Raw genomic sequence first — 19,643 nt, forward strand, 5'->3', positions numbered from 1 at the left:
AAGACACCAGGTGAGTTGAGATAACTGTGTAATCAACTGCTCTAATTGAAGTGCAGAGTCACTATGAAAACCAGCAGACCCGGTAGCTCTCCAGAACCAGGGTTGGAGACCACTGATCTAGAATTTTACAGGTTAGTGTCACAACCTGTACTGTTCTAACTTCAGGTAGCCTTGTATAGTTGCTTCAGTCCATGGATGATACATTGTTCCAAAGACACTGAAATGTGACGAGCAATGTTGTTGGTTTTCATTGACCAGGGAATGATTTAGATCTGGGACATCAGGAAAACCGAGTCTCTGGCCAATCAGTTAAATTGAGAAATCAATTCACAATCAGAGAAATAAATAAATATGAATAAATAAACAAATAAATAAATAAATAAATAAAAACATTTGAGGATCCCTGTCTTACATAATTAAAATATATTGCTGCATTTGTAAACGTACTTTAATACACTGAATTACTTTAATATACATATTTTAAAAAAATCATTTGAATATATGAAGGGGATCCAAATATAATGGGTGCCGGTATTTTATTTGCTTTGGTTAACCAAAACTACAATAATTGGTAGGCTACATTTTACATTACATTTTTATATATTAATACATCAATACAAATAACAGCTAGTCTATAAGTCAATGCAATATATTGATAACATTGATAACATATTGATAACAAGTCTTCCATTATCACTACGGAAATAATATTCTGTTGCATAATGATAACAAAGGGCCATATTTAAATTTTATAGAATAAGTGCGTTTATATATTAAATTATAAAGCCAAAGCATCTCGAGCGCGTGCTTGGGTTTGTGTATTAAATGCTATTCCCCCGACTAACACCTGAATCCTAGGAAGTCCTCAGAAAACGGGTTGATACTGACAGCGCGGGGATTATAAAGCGAAGGCCAAGCAGCTGAAATTGTCATTCTTCCAGTAACTTATCTTTTTCCTTGTTGGCATGTTACGAAAATTAGCTAAAACGGAAGTAACAGCTAAACTTTCAATGTCACAATAACATTTTTTCTCCAGTGACGCAAAGAAATTGCAACTGCTAGTACTGTCTAGTTGGCTAGGTCTATCAAGCTAACGGTCCTGTGAAATAGCGGTTTTTGTTCACTGCAAAGAAGCAAAAGCTTTTGTTTTGTTTTTTATTTTATCCACCATCTTTGAAGGAAGACATTTATTAGCGGGAACTATTAACGTATACGGACGCTTGACAGATCACAGGGATAGTTAAGGCGTTAACTAACAAACGTTTCTCGGGTAACGTTAGTTAGCACTCTAGCTAACATCTTTGTGTTGTCTCGTCAAGCTAGCAGCTAGGTGCCACATCCAGTCCGACGCTGAGCTGTACCTTTTCGGTAAACACTAGTATCACCCATCACCATCAGCAACGTAGGCTTGCTAACCGACGTTGGAATGAATCGAAACTAGTGGCATAGACTAGCGCCGCTATCAAAGGGAAGGTCCGTCTTCTTTTCCTTCTGCACAGATGACGCCGTTCCAACCCTGGTAGGTTTCCTTTTTGATAGCTACCTGACATTTTTCCGACAATAACCTCTCAAGTTGTATTGATAGAGGGGCGTGGCTGCATAGTTTTTCAGAACAGGTCGTTGCTTTAGCAAGCCAGCCAGATGTTAGACCTAGCTAGCTAATTATCTAGCTGGTGTTAGCTACATACACATTTATAATACACCACAGCCACAATAGCTGGTTCGATGAGTCCCTACGTTTAGCTTCAGATTAAACCAAGTTACCTATATCAAAGAATGCAGTGCCCTGGGAATGAGAAAATGAGAGCTAACCAGCAGAACTTACAACATAGGTAATGTTATCTTGCTGTTTAGCTTGTTAGCTAACAGCTAGCTAGCGGCCACTGTTCCTGGAATGCAGCTAGCTAGCTTACGCTGACAAGCTCGCTAGACATCTGTTAGCTATATGCCAGCTGTATTTGGCCAACTATACATCTCTTTCTCTTATCACAATAAATGAGCTACACTAACTTGGCTTTCTTGCTGGCGGTATGAACCCGTAGACAAAACAATGGTTAAATTCAGTTACCCAAGTTAGCCCATCGGCCTGCCCAACTAGCTAGCATGTGACACGTAACGAAATGATGAAATCCATTGCAAATGAACGTTGCCTCCGAGCGTTTTTTTAAACGATGTGACTCATTTACTTATTCAAGCGACAAACATGTGCATTGTCATACACAACCCGTTTTATGTCTGAACATGTCTGTTCAGAGCACAGAAACTGTCAGTGATTTGCGCTCTCCGCAGGTCACGTTTGTGTTGGGAAAATAATGGCAGCGCAGGAACCATCACCACCCTCATCACTGGAAGGCAACAAACCCGGATTTCCGAAGAAGATTTTGGCCAACAAGCTTGAAGATAAACACCTGTGTAACTGTTGTCAGAAAATTTTAAGAAGACCATTTCAAGCCCAATGCGGTCACCGTTTTTGTTCATATTGTTTTAATAAAACTGTTAGGTAAGAGGCGAACTAAGTTTATTGTACTTAATCCCTAACTAATAATTAATTATTCTAACACTATTATGCAGTACAGCTAGTTACCTACAATAGACCGTATTGAACCAAGTACTTTAGTAGGTAACTACTCATTAAAGGTCAACAACTAATAAAAGTAGACGGTATTAGTACAGTGTTCGTACAAATAATACTAATAGTGACAGAATTACTATTATTGTGCTTCTCTTCTCAGTTCTGGGCCGCAAAAATGTGGTGCTTGTATTAAGGAAGATATATTTGAAGATCCAACATCTATTCTAAAGCAAGGCTGTGTAAGTAAAGTTATTGTTTTTTTTTAAATTTAATTTGTATTTATTTATTTCTTTATTTAATTTTTTAAACAATCGAATGGTAAATTTACAGGTTCCTCCCAGGGCCAAATTTGCCATCCAGTGGCAATAAGCATATGCAATCAGTCAGATTGAGAAAAGCGTATGTGTAATACACCACCTGAAGAGGGACCGCAAATGCATCCAGACACTGTTTAAATTCTTCCAAGTTCTTTATTAGGCTTACATGTATCAGATGAGGACCATGCATGTATCAAGTAAAATTAGTATTTGTTCTGTTAACCTGCTTTACCTTTCCAAAGGGCTGTAATGCACTATAATTACACAGGGAAAGCAAAGTATTCCTAGTCAGCCTGGTCTGAACTAAAACTTCTCAGAGCTGTTCTGTGGTAAGAATCACAAGTTTGCCAGAAGTTTGATGTAATCGCAGAACAAAGAATAGATACGCACTGCCTTGCAGTGGGAGGAAAGATCTGGACACTTAATGATCTGCAGAGGAATGGAATTCTGTGGTCCTTGGAAATTCTTAGAATATTTTCTTTGCAAGGTCATAACAAGGCACATTTATTTCCATAATAAATGTGCCTTGAGAGTGCAACTGAGAGAGTACCGTCTGCTTGTGTTTTTCAGGCGTTCCCTGACAATGCAGCCCGGAGAGAAGTGGAGGCTCTGGCTGCCGTTTGTCCCAACGAAGGATGCACCTGGAAAGGCAACATTAAAGAATACGAGGTATGGGGGCACCCCTCTCTGACCAATTTCTCTCTTCCAGTCATTTGTGTCATTTGTTGCATAATCTGACATATGCAGGCAAATTATATCTTTTCCTGTGGTTGTTCTGTAAAAAAAATAGAAAACAAGAAAACAAACTTTGAAAAAAATTGAGGAAAGTCTCTTGTTGGACATACAAAACTTTTAATAAATTTGAATTGCCAGGCATACCAAGTTTTATGTGGGAAAGAAATCTTGTAAAGTCATTTTAAGGCTTCTTACTAAGCTATTAGAAAACTGAATTTCGAGTCCCAAGTAGACATTTGAATGTGGCATTCATGTTAAAAGTTAAGCCCTTCAAGTCTGCAGTGTTTTGAATGGCGTAGTCTTGGTTTCTATTCCCTGTGCATTCCTGATAATAGATCAAGCAACATGTCTTTGTTTCTTTCTACAGCTGAACCACGAAGGCAAATGTGAATTCATGATCATCCCCTGCCCGTCATGCAAAGAACTCATAAGATTTAACGAGCAGGAACGTCACAACGAACGCGAGTGTCCAGAAAGAACCCTGAATTGCAAGTACTGCAAAGAGCCATTTCATTTTAAGAACATAAAGGTAAAGTATATAGCATGCTTTGGAATGCTATGACATACAGAAACCGCAATGTAGACTGCAGCACTCTAGTGTTCAAACATTCCTGTAACTGAACATCATAAAGATGTCGTAACATGAAACTGTTCAACAATGTGTGAGAATATTCACTTATCACAAGCATTGGCTGCCCCTTATATTTCACTAAGGCCTGAAGTTTACACATTCCAGAACATGGATAAGGCTGGCTTTAAGTCAGCCAAGACCAGTCCTGCTATCGCTGCAGCAGTTTTTTCCAAGAATGCTCTAAGCAACTTGTAGGCTGTTAGTTTTCCCCAGTTAAAAGCATACCTCTGCTTCAGCTGGTATGATTGTGGTCTGTAGTCACTGGCTTGTGAAAAAGCATATTTAGTGGAGTGTGCAGGCAAGTACACTTGACTCGCAGTGCTTCTTGAATGGATGTAGCCTATAGTGTATGCAACAGTGGTGATTTAAGACACAAAAAACAAAAACAAATATAGACACGCATGCATAATACATCTATTAATAGATATTATGGGCAATGCCATTCGGCATATCGGTAAACTACATTTAAATAATGGGAATCATGTAATGCATTATTTGAAATGTTTATCAGATGTTAACAGATGTTAAGTTGATATTCTCTTCTTGCATAATGTACACTTGTTTGTGTATGGTTTAGACACAGATAATTTAACTTGGCTGTTTAAGTTGTTAAAATTAGAATGTTCACATTTTGTGACGGTTTTATAGACACTAATTCAATTGGCTCCCCCATTTTGCTTTCTTAAAGAATGGTATGTATGCTTAATTAATTTTTGACATTGTTTTGTAGGCTCATGATGAGATATGTCCAAAGTACCCTATGATATGTGAAGGTTGTGCAAAGAAAAAAATTCCCAGAGAGAAGGTGAGTGTTTTGAATTTTATAAATTCCAATATGAAATTGTTTCCTAACACTGTAGGCTTTCGTAAGTATTGCAAGGTTGACAGAAATAAAGCATTTGGTATTATTGCCTTAAAATGAAGTGAATAAAGGACTTGGGCACTGGCAGCTTCCCAGATGTATTTAAAATAGATGAGAGTGCTGGCAAGTCGGCAGTGGAAAAAATGAAAAGGGTGCTCTTTGGAAAATGAGGTTGTATGAACTCGAGTTCACTTGAAATCTGTGTAGCTGTTGTAGCCTGGTCAAGAAAAGGGGCGGTCGTCCAAGACCCTCTTTTGCAGAAAAGTTTAACTTAATACATCTGGCTAAGAACCAAAAAAAAGGGCATGACCTTTGTGTTGCACCTAAGCAGCTTGCATCAGAGTGCCCAACTACATTGATGCAAAGAATTCTGGGAGGAATGCTTTACTGGTGATGCCGCTCATATGTTAATGACTTTTTTGTTGTTGTTTTTTTTCCTCATTGCAGTATGTAGACCATATTAAGTTCTGTAGTAAATTTAGAGCTCCGTGCAGATTTCATGTCGTTGGGTGTGATATGTCGGTAAGTTGTCTTCTTTTATCGTTACTCTTTTTGCATATCTTATGAAATATTACATCCTTCTATTGTTTATAGGAAATTAGTTTGCTCATAGAGGGTACAAAGCCTCCACAGCTGAATCAAAGTACAGTAGTTTATTCAAAACTGATATTAATATTGCGTGTGTAATTTCCTCTCTGTGCTATCTGCGGAAGGAAATTCTCCACCCCTCTGCTTCCTCCTTTTTTCCAAGACCACAGCCAGATATTTTTTTTTTTTTTTTTGCTTTTTGTGTTTTCTCTCGACGAGGTGGAGAAGGAGAAGATCCACGACCACGAGCGCGCCTGCTCCTACGAGCACCTGAACCTGCTGCTGCACTACATCATGGGCCTGAAGGTGAACTTGGAGGCCCTGCAGCCCCAGAGCTTGGAGCTGGCCAGCCACAAGGTCTCTTCCCGCGGTCCCCTGATGTGTCTCTCTATCACTGAGTGTCATTGCAGGGCTCTACAGTGCCCTGATATTCAGAGCATTTGCTCCTGAAGTTTGATATGTGCTAACTGGAAAATAATTTAGGAGAACATCTACTAATTAGGATGCTTTAGTGTGCTCCTAAAATGTTCAATTTAGGAGGTGCTCCTTGGAAAAAAGTCTTAGCATTATAAGTGTCCCTTCATTTATTACCGTATTAATATTGTACTGACTGTGTGTAACATTATTCTTTTCTGGTTAAGGATCTTTTTGTGTTAAAGTTAGTGAGGTTTCTTGTTAAGCTCCTTCCTAGATTCATTGTTCTGGCACATTTTATTTTATTTTTATGCCTCCGCGACAGCGCAGCTGTGGCCGGAGGCATTATGTTTTTGGGTGTCCATCCGTCCACCCTTCCGTCCATCCATCCATCCCGATTCTCGTGAACGCGATATCTCAGGAATGCCTTGAGGGAATTTTTTCAGATTTGGCACAAACGTCCACTTGGACTCAAGGATGAACTGGTTAGATTTTGGTAGTCAAAGGTCAAGGTCACTGTGACTTCACAAAACACATTTTTGCCTTGGTTGGCGGAGGCATACAACCGCGAGGCAGAATTTCTAGTTGTTATTAATGTCATTAGCATTTATCGTATTTACCGATACCTTTTGTCACTGTCCGTGTTGAAAATGACTGAAAACAGGTGCACGAGCTGCACCAGTCCCTGCGGGACCTGGAGGTGAAGCTGGGGCAGCTGAGCACGCAGACGCCTCCCGCGCAGGGAGCCTGCGGCCCCCCCCCCGCCCCCTGCCCCGCCCCGCTGCCCACCTCCTTCACCCCGGTGCTGCCCAGCGCGGTGGGCGCCGCCCTGGAGCTGCAGCTGCACGGCGAGAAGACCAAGGTGGCCGAGCTGAGCCGGCGCTGCCAGGACCTGGAGCTGAAGGTGGGCACCTTCGAGAACATCGTGTGCGTGCTCAACCGCGAGGTGGAGCGCTCGTCCACCACGCTGGACGCCAGCAACCGCCAGCACCGCCTGGACCAGGACAAGATCGAGAGCCTCAGCAACAAGGTACCAGCCCTCCGCAATTACCTACCCTTCATTTAGGGATGCTCCGATGCAGATGCGTTGACACCGATACTGATACTGATATCGATGCCATGCAAACGATATTTACTGATACCAATACTGTTCTACGGAACAGTGTGGACTCTGTTGTTACTGGTTCTACAATGCGACTGTGATGATTCAGAGACTGAATTACTCTACACGTCCCTAACACCTTTGGGAATTGAATTGAAAACAGACTACATGAAGGTTTGCTCAATAAAAAAACAAGAAGCATTCTACGATGATTGGAGTTATGCATGTTTTTTTTTGTGTGCTCTGAGGCTTTAAATAAACACTTTTTCCAAATTGGCTGCACAACGCGTGGTACTTGTTCGGCTGCATAAGAGAATAACTGGGCTCCCATTGAAATAGCTTGCATTAAGCTATTTGTGTGCCCTATGAAATAAATAAAAAAATAAAAACTTGCACAAATCACCAGAGGCTTCAGTCTCTCCCGTTACTCTGCCCTATTATCAAACGTATTAACTATTGACAAGCAAGAATAAGCTTGCTAAAACATTGCCTAAATGCCTTAGGCATAGTGCAGCAAATATAGATGAAAATGAGAATCTGCATTTTTTGAAGGCAGTTTGTTCCTGTTCTCGTTCACAGTGTGCGCTGTTGTAGTTAACAGCCGTTTGCTGTGAGCACTTGTGCAAGGTGCACATTGGCTTGTTCTGCTTCAGCCAGACTGGGGAAGCAGTTTTATTGCTCTATTGCGAAAGTCAGTAGTTGTGCTGCCACAACTGCCTATTAATGGTGCATTTTTCCCATAATTCTATGTAACGTAGTTACTTCCTTGAATGGGAGGTGTTTATGCATGCATTGACACAATTTCCTGAAATATAAATGATTAAAAAGCCATTTCAAGACTGTCTGCTATCTAATTGTTTGGGTTACGAGCGTAATTTAATTTCCAATTTTTTAAAGTGTGACGAAAATATTAAGAGGCAGTGACCTAATCACAGCTCTCATTATTTGCCTGGAGTAGGCTACATGAGTTCAGCACTCCTTTCCCACACCTATTCATGTGATATCACGCTTTTTTTTTTTGCGTCATGGTATTGGATGTTTTGGATCGGCAAAATTTGAGATCACAGGTCCTCTGTGGCTGATCCATCGGAGCATCCCTACCTTCAGCCAGTCATGGTCATGGTCAATCTGTCGTGTCCTGCTTTATCTCTTTATCTCGACTTTATCTAACACTAATCCCATAGAGCATGACATTTATGTAGTTTTAAAATGGCAGGTGGAAAGCAGAGAAGGTAAGAAGGTAGCAGAGAGAGCAGGGGTTACAGCTCAGAAGGTGCCCGTGGGGGGGACTGTTATATCCCCTGCGTTGTGTGAACCGGCAGATGGAGCAAGAAGTTTGTTAAGATGTGTCAGGTGATTGACTCTCTGAAAGAATATCACTGATGATCTGATTTCTCATCAGTAATCTGGTTGTCATCGCTACTGTCATTTCACTGCTCTAACAGGCACCTAGTGGCACATTCCTCAATCGTAGCACCTTATTGCAAGAACCAACGTCACACCTCATCCTGCTTTACACGGGCACACTTAGGAAATTAGCGCACTTTGAGAGCTGGTGAAACTAGTAGACAAGCAATTTAATTTGATTCAATGCTCTACACTGAGCTAATTTTTTTTAGCTTACAAAGGTGGATTTACAGAAGCAATGTTTGTTTGCTTTTCTGGAGAGGGTGTGTGGGCAGGAGATGGGAGGGGTGATCGTGTCATTTCCGGACACTTAACCAATCAACGCAGAGCTCAAAAACAGGGAAACGGCTTCCCAAAACAGCCTGTTCAGCTCGAAGAATAAAAAACTTTTATATTTATTTTTATTTTTAAATGTACTGGAACATTTCTTCCATTTAAACTTTATAAATACATTTGGTAGACCTTGCAGAATAATATAAAAATTGCCAAAAAATAGTATGATATGAGACTTTTGAAGTTTGTTTGGTTGCAACACGTTGTAGTGTAGACCTACACTGCAAAGGTTGAGTCTTTGATGGAGTGCCTGTTTTCACTGACAGTGTTACCATAAAGGGAAAGGAGCGATCGGCATTGCCACTGTTGACAGGGGCCGTCAAAAGTCAAATTGCAAAGGCTAACAAGGACAGGAATCATGATCCCACCGCGTTTCAGAATCTGTGTACATTGTCACACTTTGTTCACAGATCACAAAAACAAATGGGGGAAATCGCGGAAATGGCTAACAACGGGAAACGCCGCGGAACTGCCAGGAAAAAAGTGCAAAAATCACAGAATCTGTGACACCTGGGACTTCTGTGAAAAACACCCAGCCATATTATAATATATCAGTGGTATTAATATTTAGTGAAATATTCTGACAATAAGATATTTAGGGTCATCCCTAGTTCTGACCCTGCCCACCCTATGCCAGTTAGCACAACTGACATGAATAAAAACACTGAGGGGAGCCACTGTTCCTTTTGGGAACCCGTTGGAGGTTCTTGCTGTACCCAAATCCTGGAAGGTCTTCAGGACCACAGACAGCGACTGCCTCAATGGCGAGTTGATTAGTAATCAGCACAGCTGTGACTCATGATTTATGTCCAAACCGTTCACGAGAACACCGTGTTCTGTTTCTTTGGAAGAGAAAGACTTTCACTGTCAAGCTCATTTTGTAACCCCTAGCTTTCAAAATAGTTGAACTTTGCTTCTTTTAACTTTTATGTTCTAAGAAGGGAACTAAGAGACCTTTGAACCAGTTAACTTCCCTTTTGTTTTCTCACTGTGTCCACTCTCCACCCAGCATGATTGCCACACCTGGCACCATGCCACAAGTTATTTCTACTGAGGTGTTGCATATTTCACAATTACCAATTTTCCTTTTTATGTTAATGCATTTGACTAAGAGCATAATCCTGATCCGGTGTGTAATTTAGTTTTGCATAGTATCAAATTCTTTGAATACTAGGGAATAATGCAGTACCCATCCATCAATTGTAGCAGAATGTATGTCACAAATTTCTGACAGAGAGAATTTTAGTCATTTTCTTTGTAAAAATGTACTTTAAGTCGGCTGATCTCCATCTTAAAGTGGGCTCAGTGTGCCTCTTTTGCTATAATTGCCATGCTCGTGGGGCTAAAGCTAGAGTGTTATGGTGCTGTAACAATGCTCGAACAAACTGCTTCTGAACTTAAGGAGGCTTTGTCATGGCCTTATAGGGAGGATAAGCGGTTGGTGCCTGGGGGCACTGAGGTCACGTATGGTCAGGTGTCCATTCCCACAGTGTAGAAGTGTACTTCATACTGTACATCAGTTACCAAAAAAGTCATTCAGTTATGCATCCAATGAAAGTCGTCACAAAATGGCAGTAATCTACCGGAATGCGCTGCACTATTCATGCTTGCTTGGACCGAAGCAATAATTTATGAGTGCTTTGCTGTGCATAAATATTTGTAGCTCGTCCCACGCGGGTCAGCCGCAGATATTGACGAAGACCGCCTTAGTTTAAGAACCCAGACTAGACCGAGCCCTCTGTTTAGGTGCGACAGCTGGAGAGGACGGTGGGCCTGAAGGACCTGACCATCGCGGAGATGGAGGGGAGGATGAGGGAGATGTCGGCCGCCACCTACGACGGCGTCTTCATCTGGAGGATCTCCGACTTCACCAAGAAGAGGCAGGACGCCATCGCCGGACGCGCGCCAGCCATGTTCTCCCCAGGTAAAACTTTAGCGGTGCATAAGCTAGCGCCCCTTTAGCGTACATGCCATTATTGTTGGGCGACGTCAGCTCAGGGATGTAGAACAGTCCTCTGCCATTTGGAGTTGCCGGTTCAAGCTCTGGCAAGCGTCGACGTGTCCTCGAGCGAGACGCCTAACCCCTAATCGCGCCTGGCGAGCTGGTTTGTGCCTTCCATGGCTGCCTTTTGCTATTGATGTGGGAATTGGTGAATCAGAGTCATTAATTGTAAAGCACTTTGTATAGCCATAGTTGTTTGAAAAAACGCTATGTAAATGCAGTCCATTTACCAATTATTTCTTTGGTCCTGAAAGCTGTATTATAAATAATAATACCAACAATCCTAGTATTATTATTACTGTAAATCAGGGCTGCCCAACCCCGTTCCTGGAGATCTACCGTCCCGTAGGCTTTCTCTCCAAGGCTAAGCGCATCTCGTTCAACAGCTCTCATTGAGCTGCTAATTAGTAGAATCGGGTTGAAATGAGAACCTACAGGGCAGTAGATCACCAGGAACAGGTTCAGGCAGCCCTGCTGTAAATACAATGGATGCCATCAGGATAGTCCTTGTCTTTTTTCTTTTTTTTTTTTTTTTACTGTAATGGTTCCCTCTTCTCTTCAGCATTTTACACCAGTAAATATGGCTACAAGATGTGCCTGCGGATTTACCTGAATGGGGACGGGACAGGGCGCGGCAGTCACCTGTCCCTGTTCTTCGTGGTGATGCGGGGACTGAGCGATGCTCTGCTCAAGTGGCCCTTTAACCAGAAGGTGAGTTCCACGGCAGGATGATGTTTACAGGTTCGGGGGGGGCGGCCGCCTGCTAGGTGAAGGTATGTGTAGAATAAGGCCTCAAAATGTATGTTCTGTAAATAATGACAAACCGGACCCACCATTGGGCGTGAATATTTTGAACGATTTAAGGCAGTGGTAGCCAACCCTGTTCCTGGAGATCTACTGTCCTGTAGGTTTTCATTTCAACCCCAATTTGACACACCTGATTCTACGAATTAGCTTCTCAACAAAGATCCCTAGCTGTTAAATGCACTGTGCTTTGTTAGGGTTGGAGTGAACAGAGTTGGTTAAAACAGATTTAAGGAATCCCAACAGGTTTATTATTGCACAACGGGAAATGCTGACCAAGACATTTGGCTTTGATTTGAAGGTATTTAAAAAGACATTTTGTCAATTGGACTAAAATGTTAAACCCAAAGCTGAACTGACAAACATTTATTATTGTAGTCCTGGCAGATTCAGGTACTATTTGGGAGAAATAGTTCTAACTGATGCAATGGAAAACAGCTGTGACCGCTTAAAGATGGTGGTGGTGGTGGGTGGTAGTACTTTTAGTTTTGCTTTAGCAGCAACTTTGAACACCAAACGGACTGCTGACAGTACTTGAGTACTTGTTTCAAAGGCCTTTGTCCAAAACCGGAGTCCAAAAAACCCAGAACAAGCAATAGTGTGATTTGTTAAAAAAATGAGCCAATCCGTCCTCTCTTAGGTAACGCTGATGCTGCTGGACCAGAACAACCGCGAGCACGTCATCGACGCCTTCCGGCCCGACGTCACCTCCTCCTCGTTCCAGCGACCCGTGAGCGAGATGAACATCGCCAGCGGCTGCCCGCTCTTCTGCCCGCTCTCCAAGCTGGACTCCAAGAACTCCTACATCCGCGACGACACCATCTTCATCAAGGCCATCGTGGACCTGACGGGCCTGTAGCCGCGAGAACCACCCCCCCCCACCCCCCCATCGCCCTTGTCCGCGCGCGACAGACCGCCCTCGCCCGCCGCGCAGCGCTCGCTCTCGGCCGCCTCGCCCGAGAAGTCGCGCGGGGCGCCTGACGCGTGTGGCGAAGGCCCCGCCCATCACGGCCGCGCGACGCAAGCCGCTCTTAAGTGTTCGCTGCGTGTAATGATGCTTCTGTGGCCGTTGTCGCTTTGCTTCGGCTCACCAGCAGGAGGCGGTGTGGTGCCGTTAATAACGCAGGGAGGTTGTGCCGCTTTGAATTATCCATCAGAAGCAGGTAGACTTTGTATGTAGTACATAGCTGCTCACCAATCTGTATTTTTCATTTGCTTCAGAACTACACAGTTTTTTTGTGCACTTCTTGTGCTCTAGAACGTTCCACAAAGAAACGTGACGTGAAGGTCTGACCTTCCGAGTAAAACCTTTGTGGGAAGACAAGTCAGACGTGCTAGAGGCTTGTAAAATACTGTTTTCATGGTGGAAAATGTCTGTTCCTCTCTTGTCAGTGGGGTAGGCTGTGTTTGTAGTTGTGCCGTAGTTCAGTTAGCCTCACCTGCAGTATGCGCAGCTGTTGCTGCAGTCTTCGCAGTAAATAGTGAGTGAGACTTCAGTACGCTCGCCGCTTGGTGTGTTCTCATGCTTTTGGGCCCTTGCTCCCGTGGAATAACCTGCCGCTTGGTCATTTGTGTGCGCTAACTTAATTTTGAGTGAATTTGCATAGACAGACGTGGAGTTATAACAATAAGACGACGCGCGTTTATTTGACCTTTTTCGCGATTAATCCCCGCTATTTTGCGATGCCTGGGGTTTCTCAGACGGTGTGCAACTCAAAGTCTTCTCGCGTTCCCCCCCCCCCCCTTTTTGGGCTGTGCGTGCCTCTGATCTCAAATCCTGTGTTTTTTCATTTGGTAATTATTTGTAGTGGTGGACATTGCTTTGAATTCCACGAATCAAAGTACAGTATTTGGATTTATTGCGGCCTTGTTGTGGTGTGTGAAGTGTCTGGTAGTCCGTTTTTTAAGGTCTCCCCTTTTTGCGATGTTAGTCTGCATGTTGGATCTGTGGAAGATACACTCAAGTTAGAGACAGATCATTGTTCGTTTTTTCCAGTGAAAACACTGAATCGCCGAGCGCGATCGAGCCCTGTCGACGAATAAGCCCCTCCGCTATCGATAGCGTGACCGCGACGCGAGAATTGGCCCTCGGCTAATAGGCTACGTGTACAGCGCCACTTCTTTGTGGTGGAGATGGCCTGTGGATAAAGGCTTCAGAAAGTTCCGGATTTTAGTGATTAGGCCTTTAAAAAAAAAGGTTTCATGAAGCCGTGTTATAGCTGCAATCATGACACGTTACACGGCTTCTCTGGTTCCCCGAATGTACAGAGCAGGTTCTCGATCTCGGTGTGTGTTCTCTTGTTTGCCGGTGAATACTTCCAGAAGGAAAGGCCTTCGTCTGTTAGGCCGACACCGAAGGTCGCGTTCGATCCAGCCTGTCTTTAAATCAGCCGTGATTACATATTGAAACTCTCTGTGCATGGGAAGTTTCTCTTGTGGAAAAATAGCAGATTATTAGCGAAGCTAAACATATTTCATTTCCTTTTCCTTTGAGAACTGGGAAGCTTATAAGCACACTGACTGTATGGCGCTTTTTAAGGTGACTGTGCTGTATTGCTTATTTTGATTAAACGTAAGCAGATGCGTATGTGTAATATAACGATAAAGCCTATGCACTTTTAACAACTGCCGTATTCTGTCAGTATATAATGCTGTATTTGATAATTATTAATGCTATGTCTATTCAGTTATGATAGATTCTATTAATTAATGATATTGGTACTATTATGCGCTGGTTTAAAAACAGGTTTGGGTTTATTTGGCCGCAGCAACAATCCCACACAAAAGGCCCTCTTGAAAGAACAGGAAGTGACCTCATTCTTTTCTTCCGCGTTGTTTTCCGAAATCGTTCATCGTACGGCTCACGCACTCGAAAGGATTAGCAAAATCCACAAGGATCCATCTAAAATAGTTTGATCGTTCGACGAGGTATAGATTTTTTTTTCAAAAAAGTATTTCTGCGTGTTGGTCATTTTTGGCCCAAACAATGGCTAAAATAACTGTGTAAATATTGTTTCAGATCAAAGAGGGCGTTTAATTCGACCTCTGTGATGCTTTGTAATTACTTTGGTGAGGAATTCAAGCAAGCATTTCACTTAAAATTGGTGAAAACAGTATTGTTGTGCATGATGTGAAGAAACGTAATGCTTGAACTCTACCCAAATTCAAAGCTGCAGAGAAGGGGTCATAGTTCAAAGACCCCTCTAAATAATTTCATGAAAAAACAGAAGACATGCTACTAAGTACATCCGCATGTAATGGTCTGTCCATGATCAGTATTGTTTATGTATTATCAAAAAAAAAGTGTGCTTAAATTTAATGTGCGATACTGTGACTGTGTTAGTTCCGCATAGCATTTTTATGAATCCCATTCTTTAACCAACCAGATTGGATATGCACCATAGGACAGGCTGCGTCCTTGTGTTTGCCTGGTTCAGCCTACATGTTATTCACAATTGTAACCCAATCTTTACAAGTGATATTTTGATTGTCGTCTTGTACGTCATGAGATTTGTTGTTTCAGTGCTAAGGTGTCCTGAGTAGCCGTAAATTGTACTATACTCGAATTACATTTAAAGAAAAGTAGTTAAGCATGCTTATACACTAAATCTTAGAGCGCGCAAGTTATGCGAACTCATTTTGGTGTTTTATTTAGTTGTATAACAGATGGCAGTCATTTGCTGCCTGTATTTAGTACGTAATGAGAGGTATAGCCTGCTGGCACTGCTCATTTTCATAATCTGTGAACAGAAATGCTTTGTGCGCACCTTTTAAAAATTGTAGCATTTCCTGAAGATGCAGGCTTGTTTTCCCCATGACCAATTCATTTTTGGTGTAGTGTATAACTGTGAAACCCCATACAAAACTCATAATGTGAATGTTCCTGTATTATTTACCCTTTATTATAAAAGTGTTAAATTGTAACCAATTAGCATGTGTGTGTACCATCTGTTTCTTATTCTTCATAGCTTTTTATTTTGTATTCATGATTTTTCTATCCAGGAGAGTCCCATTGATACAGAAATCTATATTGCAATGGCCAAGAAATATTATGTTAAGTAATGTTGCCCAAACTGCAGATACGTATGTCTTTGCAGGTGTCGGGTAGACCATGAATATTATCTGGCCGTGCTTAAAATGTGATTTCAAAATTGGTAAAGCGTGGAGTGAGAAACTGTAGATTCTTTCAAAGCTTTGACTGTGTAATAGAGGGAAGTAATTTGCAATCAAATGAAAACCGCCAAGCCCGGGGCCTCCAAGGTAGCGCATCCTGTTGAGTAATTTGTGCTTTGTGTAACGACAAACCCTTTGGCACCCCAAAACATCTCCCACAGAAGGAAGGTCTCGGTAATTAGGGTCACCCGTCACCCGCACTCCTACTCCGCTCTTTTTACAGTGGTAGGACAGTCAATTTGACTACAGCTGTCCTACCATAACCTATAACACCATTCTGCCTGGGTAGAAGCACCAGATTTTCAGTTGCTGATTGGTCGATGGGTCCGAGTTCTGATTGAATCTCAGACTTGGTGGTCAGCAGTTGTAGGGAATGGACTTCAGTGTGAAATTAGGCAACCCAATTTTCAAGCTTATAAGGCCTGGCAAGAAAGTCATGTCTGCGTCTGCCTGTAATACCTTTAATTCTGCTCTGATAAATGTATTCAACTACTATATTGAAAATACAAGGTTCTCAGTTAAAGTTTTTTTTTTTTTTTCAATATTTGCATTTTGTTTAAAACCTCCCAATGGCATTCATAAATGTTTGTTTATACATTATGTTTGGTGACACATTTGTAAGCAACTTCATGCATTGACTTCAGTTCTTAAAAACATGTCGAAATTTGGTTGTATACTATACTGGACAGCACTGTCACGTGGCGTGGAATGCCAATTTCACTATTGTGCATTTGCATAAACTTGTTCAGTTTCACTTGTCACCAGTTTATATATGTAGCACTGCATGTTTTAGAACGATCTAAGCTTACTGTCTTCTGAACTGAGTTCAGACTAGCAGCTGTGTCCACCATGTTTTACCTGTGAATTTGTTCCATGTTGTATGTTCTTTATGTCAGTGAATCAATCCCTACCCCGTTTAGCTATCTTTTGTCTTTGTGCTGCTTGATTCAAATGGGTTCTTATTGATTAGCAGTGATTGTGTTGAAGTTGCTAATTTGCTGTGTTCTGCTTTCGATCATTTTGGCTGTTAATCTTGGCTGAATGTATCATTAGTAAAACCTTCACAGTTGTATACACTTTGAATGTATCTAATTCAGACTTAAATTTAGTTCAGATTGATGCATGGCTCTTGTGTATTTCAATAAATAGTATTAACTGAAACTAATTTCTTTAATGTGTTTACTTTTAAACTTGAAATGTATGAGTTCAGTAAAGAGACCCACCCTTCTTTTATGTGTTTTGTAATGTTTCCAGAGTGTATTAAATGGGTAAGTTTAATAATCCCTCCCTCCCCAGATTGGTTTATGTGTGGAGAGTGTCCTGATGTAAAATGGCTGCTCTGTGTCACCCTGGTGAGTGATATCACCAGGTGGTGGGTGGTAGTTTAGGTGAATTTCCCACTTCACTGTAAAAAGATACTGGAGAGCTCTGTGGAAATGCAAAGCATTATTTTCTGTTTCAGTCTGAGTCATGTGCTCTCTCATAGGCAGAGTTTGACTTGTAATCTCAGGGGGGGAGGAGGTGTGGGTGGACATTCTGTCTGTGCATGTGCAGCTGGCCTGACATCCCCTACGGCACTTTCAATAGCCCCTGGGAGGTTTCCGGACCATCTATTAAAAACCTAGGCAGTAGACCGCAGCGCAACATGCTAGCATTTTATTTGTGGGGGTATTATGGGTTTATTGTAGTGACATACTTCTGCCACAGGGAGGCAGACTCCCCTCCTTTATCTCTGCCCATGCAGTCTGCAGGAGTAAGTTTTGACCAGGAGGAGAGCCAGAGGACTGTGATCTGTGTGTGGTATGGTACGAAAGCCTGACACTGGGGCTGCTACTTAAAGAAACAGTGATTAAATGACTAAATATGCACTAATTACTCCTGTCAGGCACTGTTCTGCAGCATTAGATATCAAGTTGTTTGTACAATCAACTGAGCAATTTGTGGAATGCAGACCACATGCATTAGGAGAGTATCATAACTATGGGCACTGTTTCAAATTATTTTTAAGAAGACTTGAAGATGACACAAGAAGTGCAAATGATAATTTTTTTGGGAAGTGTAGCAGAAACAAACCAGAGGATCCTCCTAAAACAATCTTGATACTTACTAACAGATTTCCTCTGTATTGTGTTCAAATTATGAGCTGCTGTAAAAAATGGGCTGAATGGTCTCTATTCCAAATCCTGGAGTACGACGTTCAGAGATGTCCAGTATCTTGCGGTGCAGTACTCAGACTGTCCACATGGTGTCAGTGCAGCAGTGGACTGCCCAAACGGCGGAAGGTGCAGTATTATGATTAACAGCACCTGTGTTATGATTAACGGCGTCAGCCTTTGGGAACTGGACCGGAGAGCTTTTTATGTGATAGTTGGAGATGGATTGACACCCAGGAACGGAGCTCTTTCCTTTTGTGCTCCACCATTACTGCTTTCCGTTTGTCTTTCCGATGACAGACCGCTCGGAGCATCTGTCTCACCTCCGTCCCACTCACGCACTCACGCACTCACACTCGCGCCTTCAGAAAAGCAGCAGCTTAAAAAGAAATTGCGGGGGAGGGGTGGAGGGGGGATGGTGGAGGGGGGGTGTCCTGAAAAGGGATCTGTCTCTGCGGATTTCTTTTGAGGGAGCTCATCCAAGCGAGCCTGGTTTTGATCCTCCAGCACGGGGGCACGTCCCCGATTCTGGTCCGGGGCCATTGTGTGACGGGGGGGTGGGGTGGGGGGGGAAGCCCATGCGTGTGCGCGTGAGTATGTGCTGTCTCTGATGGATGGCTGTGGCTGGAAACCCTTTTTCTGTTCGCGCACAATGGCCCCTCTTGTCATTTTCACCCTAAATGCCCTGAGATTTATTACGCCTCTGCATCTCTGCCGCTGCTAGTAGCCGCCATCCAGTACGGCGGGGTTATGACAGCGCACACAAAGGAGGGTCTATATGAACGTGCGCACTCCAAAAAAAACATCTGTTTAAAATATATACTGGGCTCGTTGTGTCCGGGCCCTCCGTGATCTACGGCACATTTCCGATCTCGGAGACCAGCTAATTGAACGTGATTGAGCGGCAGCGTCTTTTATGTCGGACGCTGATTAAAACCAGAGCAGAGGGTTAGCGTAGGTCTACTTTCACTTTGCCGTCTGAAATGTCGAGAAGCTAACAGAAACCGAAGGAGACTGCCGCCACAGCTGACGGCGCAGGCCACGTTCAGAGTGCCGGCCCGTCCGTCACTCGACCTGGGTCCTGAATGTGGCAACATGCACTGGGCTACAGATGACGGGCTACACGCTTTTTTTTTAGCCAGTCTGTGTAGTCTGCCTCGAGGGACGTGTCCTCATCCAGCTTTCTGTGTGTTCTATTTTCTTGTAAACCCGATTGTGTAATGCTAATGGAAGCGCCGCTCGGTTCCATTTAAAAAGGAACTCACGGGGGTTCCCGTTTTTGTTCAGCACTCTGGCCCTTGTGTGAAAGCTCTTGCCGAGGGTCTCCATTCACGTTGCTCCTGAAGGATGTAAGGAAATGACCACCACGCACGCATGTCTGGAGATCCTGGACCGAGATAGGAACCATTTGTGAACCATTAAACCATGTCTAGCCTGTAAGAAAGGCAGTGGAAACCTGGACAAGTAGCACATTGTAAGGTCTTTTAACTTTTTTGGCAGTTAAACATTTAATCTTGATCAATGGGTTTTCAATCCCCTCAAATTATTTC

General features: G+C 42.7%; 1 protein-coding gene across 3 annotated transcripts; it reads left to right on the forward strand.

Annotated features, from left to right (window-relative positions):
* Positions 1–71: 71 nt before the first annotated feature.
* LOC135265122 (TNF receptor-associated factor 2-like) lies at positions 72–17,101 on the forward strand. Of its 3 annotated transcripts, none has more exons than XM_064354419.1 (12): positions 72–131; positions 2,290–2,500; positions 2,733–2,811; positions 3,460–3,558; positions 3,992–4,153; positions 4,986–5,060; positions 5,565–5,639; positions 5,925–6,062; positions 6,784–7,149; positions 10,708–10,885; positions 11,526–11,674; positions 12,408–17,101. In XM_064354419.1, the coding sequence occupies exons 2-12, from the start codon at positions 2,313–2,315 to the stop codon at positions 12,624–12,626; spliced, it is 1,728 nt and encodes a 575-aa protein (XP_064210489.1). In that variant the 5' UTR covers positions 72–131; positions 2,290–2,312; the 3' UTR covers positions 12,627–17,101. The 3 variants fall into 3 exon arrangements, with proteins under 3 accessions (XP_064210489.1, XP_064210487.1, XP_064210488.1); XM_064354417.1 differs by lacking the exon at positions 72–131 and adding an exon at positions 833–1,519; XM_064354418.1 differs by lacking the exon at positions 72–131 and adding an exon at positions 1,607–1,832.
* The last annotated feature ends 2,542 nt before the right edge of the window (positions 17,102–19,643 follow it).

This window comes from Anguilla rostrata, chromosome 10, assembly GCF_018555375.3.
Source record: "Anguilla rostrata isolate EN2019 chromosome 10, ASM1855537v3, whole genome shotgun sequence".
NCBI classification, from domain to species: domain Eukaryota; kingdom Metazoa; phylum Chordata; class Actinopteri; order Anguilliformes; family Anguillidae; genus Anguilla; species Anguilla rostrata.

Bases quoted from the DNA above. Each gene is read 5' to 3' on its own strand.
- LOC135265122 (XM_064354419.1), top strand. From the start codon at position 2,313: ATGGCAGCGCAGGAACCATCACCACCCTCATCACTGGAAGGCAACAAA. The intron at 5,640-5,924 runs GTAAGTTGTCTT...TCTCTCGACGAG, and splicing joins TCGTTGGGTGTGATATGTCG to GTGGAGAAGGAGAAGATCCA. The intron at 6,063-6,783 runs GTCTCTTCCCGC...GACTGAAAACAG, and splicing joins TGGAGCTGGCCAGCCACAAG to GTGCACGAGCTGCACCAGTC.